This window comes from Pristiophorus japonicus, chromosome 9 (genome assembly GCF_044704955.1).
Source record: "Pristiophorus japonicus isolate sPriJap1 chromosome 9, sPriJap1.hap1, whole genome shotgun sequence".
NCBI classification, from domain to species: domain Eukaryota; kingdom Metazoa; phylum Chordata; class Chondrichthyes; family Pristiophoridae; genus Pristiophorus; species Pristiophorus japonicus.
Genome location: NC_091985.1, coordinates 106,178,514 through 106,190,806, shown reverse-complemented (window position 1 = coordinate 106,190,806; position 12,293 = coordinate 106,178,514). Strand labels below are relative to the sequence as shown.

General features: G+C 45.1%; 1 protein-coding gene across 2 annotated transcripts in view; it reads right to left on the bottom strand.

Moving 5' to 3' along the window:
• The window catches only part of LOC139273163 (connector enhancer of kinase suppressor of ras 3-like), a 468,583-nt gene that overhangs the window by 280,434 nt on the left and 175,856 nt on the right, over positions 1–12,293 (bottom strand). For both annotated transcript variants that reach the window (XM_070889671.1, XM_070889670.1), the window contains exons 11-12: positions 4,010–4,215; positions 1,666–1,755 (exon numbers count right to left, since the gene is read on the bottom strand). In XM_070889671.1, the coding sequence (XP_070745772.1) occupies positions 1,666–1,755; positions 4,010–4,215 (296 nt within the window). The remainder of the gene's footprint in view (positions 1–1,665; positions 1,756–4,009; positions 4,216–12,293) is intronic.

The window sequence follows — 12,293 nt, the reverse complement described above, 5'->3', positions numbered from 1 at the left end:
GGTGGCACCAACCAAAAGCCACTCACTTTTCCCCAGAAAGGGACATTTAGAAGCAGAGATTCTCTTCTTCCTACTTGGATGCCAACAGCCATAATATTATTGATAACTAGAGTGGAGAAGGGCAGGAGGAAAAAAGGTCAATGGCTGACTTATAGGTCAGGCATGCATGTCAAATATGATTAGGGAAGGACGAGGCAATTTCAGAAGAGCCTTTTTAAAACTGATTTACTCAGTTTCCCCCAAGGCCAATTGGATAAATTTTCAATTGAAAAACAAGGTAACTTCCATGAAATACTCCTTATATAGGAACAGATTTTCAGTAGAAATAACAGTGAGGCCAACAACATTGAGTTATTTATATGGAAATCCGACAGCAACTGCACATGCAGTTAAATGTGGAAATCAGGAAGTTGTTTTCTGAGATGCCCAGTAACGGTATCTTGAGACACTCACCATTGAAATACATAGAACGGTGTGAAATTACTGTACTTACCCAATGAACTAAAGTAGTCAGGAAAAGTTAGGGGTTTTCCACGCTCTCTGGCACTGAAAATTAACATTTACAGGTGTGGAGTCTTGTTTTTGCAGATTTTAATTATTGTTGGAGACTTATTTATTTATTTATTTATTTTTTTTTTTTTTTAAAAAGACTTTTTCTTTGTCTCTTATCTCTCAATCCAATCTTTCTTTCCCTCTCCGTACTTGATTTGACATTGAATACAATATTCTAACTAACATTTCCTGTTCAGATTCTGCGCTGCTCATCAACGATTCTTCAATCTGATTGGTTATGGAGACACAGTTGCTTGCCCTGCTAGAGGGCGCTGTGCTTTTTTGATGGTTTGCATCAAAAGTGAAGAAGCCCCTAAAAAGTCTGTTGGCAAATGCAAACATACCGAACATAGGAGGAGAGACTGGATCGACTGGGCCTGTATTTATTGGAGTTTCGAAGAATGAGAGGGGATCTCAGAAACATATAAAATTCTGACGGGACTGGACAGGTTAAATGCAGGAAGAATGTTCCCAATGTTGGGGAAGTCCAGAACCAGGGGTCACAGTCTAAGGATAAGGGATAAGCCATTTAGGACCAAGATGAGGAGAAACTTCTTCACTCAGAATTGTTAACCTCTGGAATTCTCTACCGCAGAGAGTTGTTGATGCCAGTTTGTTAGATATATTCACGAGGGAGTTAGATATGGTACTTACGGCTAAAGGGATCAAGGGATATGGAGAGAAAGCAGGAAAGGGGTACTGAGGTGAATGATCAGCCATGATCTTATTGAATGGTGGTGCAGGTTCGAAGGGCCTACTCCTGCACCTATTTTCTATGTTTGTGTGTGTCTATGAATGTTCCTACGCCGTTGACTGCAAAATAGGGCCCATTATATTGGTTTGTTGGAGTGACAGGAGCAGAATATATACAGGCACAATCTTAATATAAAAAGAGTAATGTATCTTGAATAAATATGTTGCACCCTCCAAGGCCCTTGATACACAAAAAATGAATAATGAGCAGTAAATATTAAACAAGCCATTCTATATATTGTGCAATTTGCCACTATGGCGAGCAAAAATAAATTTTAATACATGACCATCTGAATACTCCTTAAATTCTGTAAACAAATGAAGTAAACAGGTCAAAAATAACCACAGTTTTTGACAAACCTTTCCTTCCTTCCACTCGGGGCCTGGGACAAGCTTCGACTGCACCCATCCAGCTCCCACTCACGGGCATCGACAGAGGTCGAGGTCTTCCTATTAATAACATCACATTTTTTAATTTGAGTACTTGGCTTCCCGAAAACGTCAACATCCTGCACAAATTCTAAGATGAGGTTTGAATTACAATTTAAAAAATGTTCAAATATGAAATGATTAGAGTTTAAGAAAAATAAGAATCCGACATGAAATGATCCAGGGAATAACTTTAAAAGCTGACTTTCATTTTGTTTCGGAAAGCGGTCTCAGATAATGGAACCCAAGTGCAAGACCAGAGTTCAAGCAGCTTTGATACAAATCTTCAGAATTCATTGCGACCTTGGAACTCTCTCCCACACACAGCATATGACATACTTCTTTGTTACGGTTTTTACATTTCATTTTGGCAAGTGTTCAGCTGGTGATGTACCGCACACATTAGGTCCAGAGTTTAAAAAAAAAAGTCTATTACTAAAGAAAGGCTTGCATTTATATACCACCTTCCACAACCTCAGGACATCCCAAAGTGCTTTATCGCCAATTAAATACTTTTGAGGTGCAGTCACCTTGCACACAGCAGGATAGTGTGTCAAATTTGCTAAAACCAGACCCCAACCAACACGCATGCGCCGATTTCCATTTTAACCATAGCGGGGCATCTGAGTTACCTGCTTTGGAGAGGTCGGTCTGTAATTGTAATATTTAAATAATGCTCTGTCGCTGGTATTTTGGGTGTGATTTGAAATTAAAATCTCCTGCACAGGTTTCCCAAGGTTGGGGAAGCCTGGCAGCTAAAGAGAGACAGGAGCAGTTGGAACCAGCCTTAACCATAGTTGCCTTTTATAGCACTATGTGCAGTAAAGAGCAGGAGTTGCTCCCACTGGCCCCTCAAGCAAATCTACTGCCAAGATCAGCCAACGTACCCTCCAAACCCACGATCTATCCTGGTCCTCCCTCCAGATTGCCAGTCCGACACCCCCAATCTTCCCCAGTTGTTCGGTCTGTCCAATGGTTTCCACCACCGTAGACGCCCCCCTGCCATAAAACACCAGGCCCATAGTTTCCACAGACTGGTTTTGAATTTACCCCACTTCATGCACAGACCCCACCCTCTGGTTTTTACTGTTCTGGACAAGGTGAAATAACTTCTCATGGTCTACATTATCTAGTTTTCTTAGAATCCTAAAAACAGCAATCCTATCACATCTCAATTGTCTCTCTTCCAGTGAGAACATGTCCAATTTACACAACTGCTACTCATAATCCAATCCTTCCATCATTCTGGTTGCTTTCTTCTGTATCCTTTCAATAGGTGCAATATGATTTTTGTACTGCGGCGACCAGAACAGTGTTCAAAAAGTGTGGCTGCATCAATGATTTATAGTGGTAGGATTCCCTCAGTATTTTGGCTCAATATTGACCTTAAAATACAACCCAACGTCGGATTTGCTTTACTGATTGCCACCAAGTATTATTGCTATTGACAATAAATTGAAGCTATCAGGACACCACTGATCTCATTTTCCATGCACATTATTTTCTTCCCATTTAATTAACAGTTCCTTCCTGGATTTTATTGCCCCCATGTGAAGTACTTGCATTTCTCTACTGTGAATTTCATCTTCCACCTGTCTGTCAATTCCCAAGTATATTCAAATTTTCCTATTCTGTTCAGCTTTGGACTCTTGCACCTTAGTTTGTTTTGTATCATCTGCAAATTTAGTCACTGTGCTCGTGACTCCTAATTCCAGATCATTTATGATATTAAACAAAGAGGACCCAAAACAAGGCCCCTGCAAGACCCCACTGGCAACATTCTTCCAGGCTAATGACAATCCCTGTACCATTACCCCCTGGGTTTTGTCAAACAATCACGTATCTATTTAAAAATATTTTCACTGATCCCGCTTTCTTTATTTTCAGTACCAGTCTCTCCAGAGGAACTGCATCATAGGCCTTACTGAAATCCAAGTATACCACATGCACTGTATACCCTGATCAAGCTCCTTTGTACACCAAGTACACCACATGCACTGCTATACCCTGATCAAGCTCCTTTGTCACACCCTCAAAAGAAAAGTGGTCTTTAAGCTTTGCTGTTGTTGCTTTAAGGTATTATCTGAACCCCATATTGAGGATTCTGTCAGAGACAGTCTGTGCAGATGACCACAACCTTTACAAACACAAGGATAGACTGTTCAATGAGTCAGGAATATATACCTCTAAATGTATTGGAATTTTGGAAACTCAAACCAAAAGGTGGAAAAAATATCAACTACTTAATTTCAGAAGGCACAATAGGAAAACAAACCATATAACTGTGTCTTGTCCCGCATTCTGGTGGGCATAGGCACTTCAAATGCATATGGAGGCAACTGATCATATTCTGCAATGGTAAACCGCCGTCTCTGGTATTCTTGATCAAGGAAAGAATTGGGCGACTCCGAACCCTTTGGTACAGGCCTGATTGGTCCATGCTTGCTGGCCTCCTCATAATCCAGGTCACCTTGGTCATTCCTAATGTTAGGAGAAAGCATTATTTGAACATCATTTTGGATCCATGGTCCATAAACAAATCCTGAAACAAAATGGTCACCGAGCAATAAAATTAAGTGAAAAGGAAGAACATGCATTTATAAGTGCACCTGATGGTGTCTCCCAGAAATCACAAGTGCTTTATACATAACAAATTACATTTTGTAATTACTCTAGTGTGGGTAAACACAGCAACCATTGTGTGTTTGTACAGACGATCTTCAGACTCAAGTGAGTGAAATGAATGGAGCCAAGCTAACACTTGGTACTTTAAGATCAAGAAGTAAGTTTTCAAACTGAAGTATGCAAGATCTCCAGACTTGTCTGTTTAGGGCTGGTATAGTGCTGCGTCATGAGCAATGTCTCAAGAATGTTGTATTCTGTTTTTAAAAAAAAAAAATTATTTCACAAATGTTCCCTTATGGCAATAAAAAAAAAACCTCGACAATAGTAATATTTTCCTTTGGGTGGCAGACACCATTTTTCAGAAATTAGGGCAGGGGAAAGACTGTCAATAGTTGCAGAAAGTTCTTGCAGCAAATTTTGAAAGCGATTGAAACCAAGCTAAACTAATGGGAAATTCCCTACACTTAGAAACTAAGAGTATCTGCACAGTGACAGATGTACTGGCAACGTCAAAACAGATTGATTTAAATTATTTACTATCATGCTGATTGTGGGGTTAGACCCAAAGTGCCACATTAAATTTATAAGATTATAATGCAAGGCTACCTGCCATACAGCAATTATTACAGATGTGTTCTAATCAAAATTAGAAAGATATATTACATCAGGTAACACATAGCTTAGCCAATCAGCATAGGCAGCTGGTTTAACCACTAGTTCTGTGACACTTTTACGACAATTATGTCCATTAAACAACCAGAGCTCATTGTGTCTGAAATTTTACAGCTGTGCTAAATAATTGTTAGATAGTTTTCCATTTTTAAAAGTATTCCATTAAATATACGACTCAGATCCAAACTTTCAATGTTAAGTGTTTCTCGAAAGCTTTTACATTCATCCTTTCACTAATTTTCCATGATCCCTAGCTTTACAATTTTCCATTTAAAATTCTATTCTCAAGCTACCCAAACCATTTTCATGAATGAGAGAAAGAGAAAGAAAGGAGCGCGCGCGCCCGAGAGAGAGAGAGCGAGCGAGCGCGCGCGCCCGAGAGAGAGAGAGAGAGAGCGAGCGCGCGCGCCCGAGAGAGAGAGAGAGAGAGCGAGCGCGCGCGCCCGAGAGAGAGCGAGAGAGCCCGAGAGAGAGCGCGCGCGCCCGAGAGAGAGAGCGCGCGCGCCCGAGAGAGAGAGCGCGCGCGCCCGAGAGAGAGAGCGCGCGCGCCCGAGAGAGAGAGCGCGCGCGCCCGAGAGAGAGAGCGCGCGCGCCCGAGAGAGAGAGCGCGCGCGCCCGAGAGAGAGAGCGCGCGCGCCCGAGAGAGAGAGCGCGCGCGCCCGAGAGAGAGAGCGCGCGCGCCCGAGAGAGAGAGCGCGCGCGCCCGAGAGAGAGAGCGCGCGCGCCCGAGAGAGAGAGCGCGCGCGCCCGAGAGAGAGAGCGCGCGCGCCCGAGAGAGAGAGCGCGCGCGCCCGAGAGAGAGAGCGCGCGCGCCCGAGAGAGAGAGCGCGCGCGCCCGAGAGAGAGAGCGCGCGCGCCCGAGAGAGAGAGCGCGCGCGCCCGAGAGAGAGAGAGCGCGCGCCCGAGAGAGAGAGAGCGCGCGCCCGAGAGAGAGAGAGCGCGCGCCCGAGAGAGAGAGAGCGCGCGAGAGCGAGAGCGAGAGAGAGCGAGAGCGAGAGCGAGAGAGCGAGCGCGCGAGAGAGTTAGAGAGCGAGCGCGCGAGAGAGTTAGAGAGCGAGCGCGCGAGAGAGTTAGAGAGCGAGCGCGCGAGAGAGTTAGAGAGCGAGCGCGCGAGAGAGTTAGAGAGCGAGCGCGCGAGAGAGTTAGAGAGCGAGCGCGCGAGAGAGTTAGAGAGCGAGCGCGCGAGAGAGTTAGAGAGCGAGCGCGCGAGAGAGTTAGAGAGCGAGCGCGCGAGAGAGTTAGAGAGCGAGCGCGCGAGAGAGTTAGAGAGCGAGCGCGCGAGAGAGTTAGAGAGCGAGCGAGAGAGCGAGCGCGCGAGAGAGCGAGCGCGCGAGAGAGAGAGAGCTAGCGCGCGAGAGAGAGAGAGAGAGAGAGAGAGAGAGAGAGAGAGAGAGAGCGCTAGCGCGAGAGAGAGAGAGAGAGAGAGCAAGCGCGCGCGAAACAAAGAAGAAAGACTTGCATTTATAGAGCACCATTCATGACCACCGGACAACCCAAGTTGCTTTACAGTCAATGAAGTACTTTTTTTTTGTAATGTAGGAAACGTGGCAGCCAATTTGTGCACAGCAAGCTTCCACAAACAGCAATGGATAATCTGTTTTTGTTATGTTGATTGAGGGATAAATATTGGCCAGGAAACTGAGGATAACTTCCCTGCTCTTCTTCGAAATAGTACCAGGAGATCTTTTACGTCCACCTGAGAGCACAGACAGGGCCATGGTTGAACGTCTAATGCGAAAGATGGCACCTCAGACAGTGCAGCCCTCCCTCAGTACTGCACTGGAGTGTCAGCCGAGATTTTTGCACTCAAATGTCTGGAGTGGGACTTGAACCCACAACCTTCTGACTCTGAGGCAAGGGTGCTACCAACTGAGCCACTGGCTGACACTATAATTATTATATAGAATCTGCAGCACAGAAACAGGCCATTCAGCCCAACTGGTCTATGCCAATATTTACACTCCATATGAGTCTCCTCTCACTAATGACCTCATCCCACCCTACCTCCATGTCCTTCTATTCCCTTCTCCCCCAATTATGCATCAAGCTTCCCCTTAAATGTGTCAATGCTATCTGTTTCAACCATTCCATGAGACAGTGAGCTCTACATTCTCATCACTCTTTATATTAAAAAAAAATCTTCTAAATTCTTTAAAGTTATCGGTTAGTGGCCATCTTACATTTATGGCCCCTTATTCTGGACTCACTGACAAGTGGAATCAGTTTTTAGATTAGTCTTCTCTATTCCCTCCCCAAAAAAGCCCTAGTCTGCTCAATCTTTCCCGATAGTTGTATCCTTTTCAATTCTGGCAACATCCTTGTAAATCTTTTCTGCATGTTCTCCATTGTTTCAATATCCTGTTTGTAGTATGGATTTTAGACCTGCACACAGTACTTTAAGTATGCCCCAGCCAGGGTCTTATGTACATTTAACATGAACCTATTTCTCTAGATCTGTAGCCTAGTACTTTGCACTCCTTATGGCCTTAACAACTTGTGTTGCTACTTCTAATTATTTATGTATCTGTACTCCCAGATTTCTTCATTCCTTTCGCCCATTTTGTTTCTTACCTTCCAAGGAATAAGTGCCTTATTTCTTCCTATCAAAATGAACCACCTCACACTTGACTATATTGAATTTCATTTCCATATCTGCCCACTCTGCAAATGTATTCCTGTTTCCTGTATTTTGATGCAGTCTTCCACATGATTAGCTATATCCCTAATTTAGTATAATCTGCAAATTTCAGCACTATACTTCCAATGTCAGTTCAATCATTAAGTATTTAGTAAAACAGCAGTGATCCAGCACGGATCCCTGTGGGACACCACTTCTCATTTTCGACTTTCTGCCAGGCTGAGAAACTTCCCTTAACTCTTACCTTCGGGTTTCTATTTTGTAGTCATCTTTCATTCCATTCTGCTAAACTGGCCAGAGTCCACACACCTGGACCATTGTTATCAGTCTCTCGCTTTTCTTCTTCTTCGGCAGTCCCTCGAAGTCAAAGATGATTTGCTTCCACATAAAAATGAGTTCTCAGGTGACTGATGAGTCCAATGCGGGACCTCCAGTCTCCGTCACAGGTGGAACAGACGGTTGTTGGAGGGACAGGTGAGTGGGGTGCTTGCGTTGTCGTGCGCTCCCTTCCGCTTGCTCCCGGTGAAGAGACTCTAGGTGCCTTCCCGGATGCTTCTCCTCCATTTTGATTGGTCTTGGGCCAGGAATTCCCAGATGTCGGTGGGCTTTGATGGTGTCCTTGAAGCGTTTTCTCTGCCCACCTGGGGCTCGCTTGCCATGTCAGAGCTCTCTGAGTAGAGCACTTGTTTTGAGAGTCTAGTATCGGGCATGCAGACGACGTGGCCTGTCCATTGGAGCTGATCGAGTGTGGTCAATGCATCGATGCTGGGGATGTTGGCCCGAGTGAGAACAGACGTTGGTGCGCCTATCCTGCCAATAGATTCGCAGGATCTTGTGGAGGCAGCATTGGTGGTACTTCTCCAGTGCTTTGAGGTGCCTGTTGTACATAGTCCATGTCTCTGAAGCATATAGGAGGGCAGGTATCACTACTGCTCTGTAGACCATGAGCTTAGTGCCGGGTTTGAGGCCCTGGTCTTCAAATATTCTCTTCCTCAGGCGACCAAAAGATGCATTGGCACACCAAAGGCGGTGCTGGACCTCGTTGTCGACGTCTGCCCTGGTTGACAGTAGGCTCCCGAGGTATGGAAAATGGTCCACGTTGTCCAAGGCCTCGTCGTGGATTTTGATAATCAGGGGGGTAGTACTGTATAGTGGGGGCAGGTTGGGAGAGGATCTTTGTCTTACGGATGTTTAGTGTAAGGCCCATACTCTCGTACGCTTCGGTGGTGTTAACGATGGTTTGGAGTTCGACCTCAGAGTGTGCGCAAACGCAAGCTTCATCTGCATATTGTAATTCAATGACAGAGGATGGGATGACCTTGAATCTGGACTAGAGGTGATGGAGGTTGAACAGTTTCCCGTTTGTTCTGTAGATTAGCTCCACTCCAGCGGGGAGCTTATTGAGGGCGAGATGGAGCATTGCAGCAAGGGGGGGGGGGGGGGGGGGGGGAAGAAAAAAAAAAAAGAAAAAAAAAAAATCGAGAAAAGGCATTGGTGCGATGACACAGCCTTGCTTGACCCCGGTCCGCACATGTATTGGGTCTGTGGTGGATCTGTTGGTCAGGATCACGGCTTGCATGTCATTGTGAAGCGGTGGAGGATCATGAACATTTGAAGGCAGCCAAATTTGAGGAGAACACTCTATAACCCCTCCCGGTTGACAATGTCAAAGGCCTGTGTGAGGTCAAAGGCGGCCATGTACAGCGGTTGGTGCTGTTCCCTGCATTATCTTGTATTTGACGCGCGGTGACATTGTGCCGCTTAGTGGGCAGAATCCGCATTGGAACTCTGGAAGGAGTTCAGTCACTGGAGAAGGTGATCGAGGAGGATTCTTGCGATGACTTTCCCTGTGGCAGACAGCAGGGAAACTCCTCTGTAATTACTGCAATCGGACTTTTCATCTTTCTTGAAGATGGTCATGATTACAGCGTTTGAGATCCCCTGGCATGCTCTCCTCCTTCCAAATAAGAGAAATTAGTTCATGGATTCGCCCTCAGTGGGGTAGGACCTTGCATGCTTGGGCCATAGGTGGTCTTGACTGTGCTAAAGAATCCACACACGTCATCAGCTAGTTGCTGGATCTCCTGTGCTTTTTCCACCCACCATCTGTTCTTTAGGTCACGAGTTTTATGCTGGACCTCAGCTTGCAGACGTCGAAAGAGCTGCTTTCTTGATCGCGAGTTGTGTTGCTCTTTCCAGTTCAAGAATGCCTTGCGCTTGCGGCTTATCAGCTCCTGGATCTCCTGGTCATTCTCGTTGGTTGGTTGTGAGGTGCTGGCTGAATAGGGCTTTCTTAGCAGGGTCTTTGAGTGCTCCAGGGTTGATTTTCCTGCGGCATTGTTCCTGTTTCCGCCGCTGTTTTGGGGCTACATTGATGGAGATAACAGAGCGGATTAGGCGGTGGTCTGTCCAGCAGTCGACAGCTCCTGTCATGGCGCGGGTGATGTGGACGTCCTTGCAGTCCCTCGCTCAGACGATGACTCAGTCTCAGATGCCAGTGCTTGGAGCGAGGGTGTTGCCATGAGGCTTTGTACTTGTCTCTCTGACGGAACAAGGTGTTGGTTATGACAAGACCATGTTCTAAGCATTTCGTCAGGAGGAGGGTACCATTGGTGTTGACTTTCCCTAACCCCTCTGCCGATCACACCTCCCCAGAGGTCTGTGTCCTTTCCAACTCTGGCGTTAAGCTGATCCTCCTCGGCGATTTTGTTGCTCGTTGGGACTCTGGACAGGGATTATTCAAGGCTGGAATAGAATTCCTCTTTGGCCTAGTCTGTAGCTTCCAGTGTTGGAGCATACGCACTGATGACCCCTGCGGGATAAACGTATGCCTCATGACCCTTCAGCTCACCCTCGCCCGGAACCAGTGTGCTCTGGTCATCAGTGCGTACGCCCCAACACTGGAGTACGTTATCAGTCTCTAAAGCAGCATCTTTTGACTGTCCATGTATACCACATCCACTGCATGGTCCTCGTTTACTCTTTAAACTTAATTGGATTCTTCAAGAATTCAATTAAGTTTACTTAACAGAACCTTTCTTACAGAATTTGTTTTCAAAAAAATTATATTCTCAAGTCTTGAGGCATTTGATGCAATTAACATTCTTAAATCAGACATGCATCATGTAAATGCATATGCTTTTCAAGGACTTATGAAGAGGATCCCCAAGTTAAAAGATTGCTCCGCACTGGTAATCTTGTCATGCACCACAGTATTTTACAATTGTGACTTGCATGAGCACCGATCCTATCTCTGTTGCAGTGCTGTTCAACAGAATATCGTTGACTAGCCACAGGTGTGGCTATGGCAACACCATATAATACATGCAAGTGCACTCTCATATTTACTTAAAGCATCATTCAATGCAAAACTGCAGTCTTGCTCCTTCACCGCCGATGTTTGGGATTCTGGTATGACAACACATCTTAGCGCTGCTTCTAGGTTTTTGTCTAGCAGTTGCGAGCGGCACTTGGACGTCAATAATTGTCGAGTATATTGAGTCGCATAACCGTATAGGACGCTGAGCTGAACATGGAATGCAGCTTGGCGATGGCCGTTCTGAAAACCAGATATTCATCCTTAGTTTGGCATTTTGCCACATCTCAGCACAAAGTCGATCTCATTCATGTATCCATTTTGGAGAGTCTCGACCAGTCATGGCAGATGCATCATCACTGGTTACTGAGACCAGATTGTCCAAGTTCAGCTCAAACCTTTCCATGACAAGTTTCGCAGCAGCCAAAATGTCAGGTATGTGTGCAAGGTGTTTCAGTCCCATAGCGCCAACAGCTCTTCTCCCAGTTCAAAGTCTTGCTTAACAAATTATAAAATCATACTCAGAACACTAACTGAACAGTGCTGCGAATGTCTCCGAACTCATCAAGCGCAAGTGAAAGTACAAGACAATATTCGATGCTGCTAGACAGATCCATCAAATGGCAACTAAACGTTCTAATGATAACTGCAGAATCTAATTTCTGATTTTCGGTTCTTAGTTCTCCGGTAAAGTGTTCAGGATTGCCACCATCTCCATCAGAAAGCAGTTTATTTTCACACCCAAATCCAAACAATTATTTTTAAACTGGCCAAATTTGTACGTTTTGAACACGAGAGAAATAGCTTTAGAAGCATTTTCAGCTGATTAAGTTTAGTTCCAGTTGAGAAATTTCATGTACTCTTTCCATTTCCTACAAAATCGATTGGATATTTTCTCTCGCGTTGAATTTTTGAAATTTTCTTCAAATTATGCACCATATGCTCAGGAAACAACTTTGTGCACAAAACGCAAAGTGTCTTCTCATCACTTATCAGAACGGCAAACAGAATTTCCCATTCATAGTGAAATTTTTGTCCAACATTCACCCATTCTCGACCCTGGTTGACTGGATGCTCCACTGGCCCATCAATCAGCTCTCCTCAACTGTGTGCGTTTTCCATTTTTTGGGGGACAAATCTATCCTTTATTTGTTTTTCTTTTACGAGACCCGCCAGTGCTCTCCATCCAGAATGGATGCTGCTTTCCCTTTGCACGAAATGCCTGTTGGAGCCGCATGTTATTGGCTGTTACCACCTTCTGTTGGTCTTAAGCAGTTATTCTGATTGGTTGAGCAGACCACAAACCCA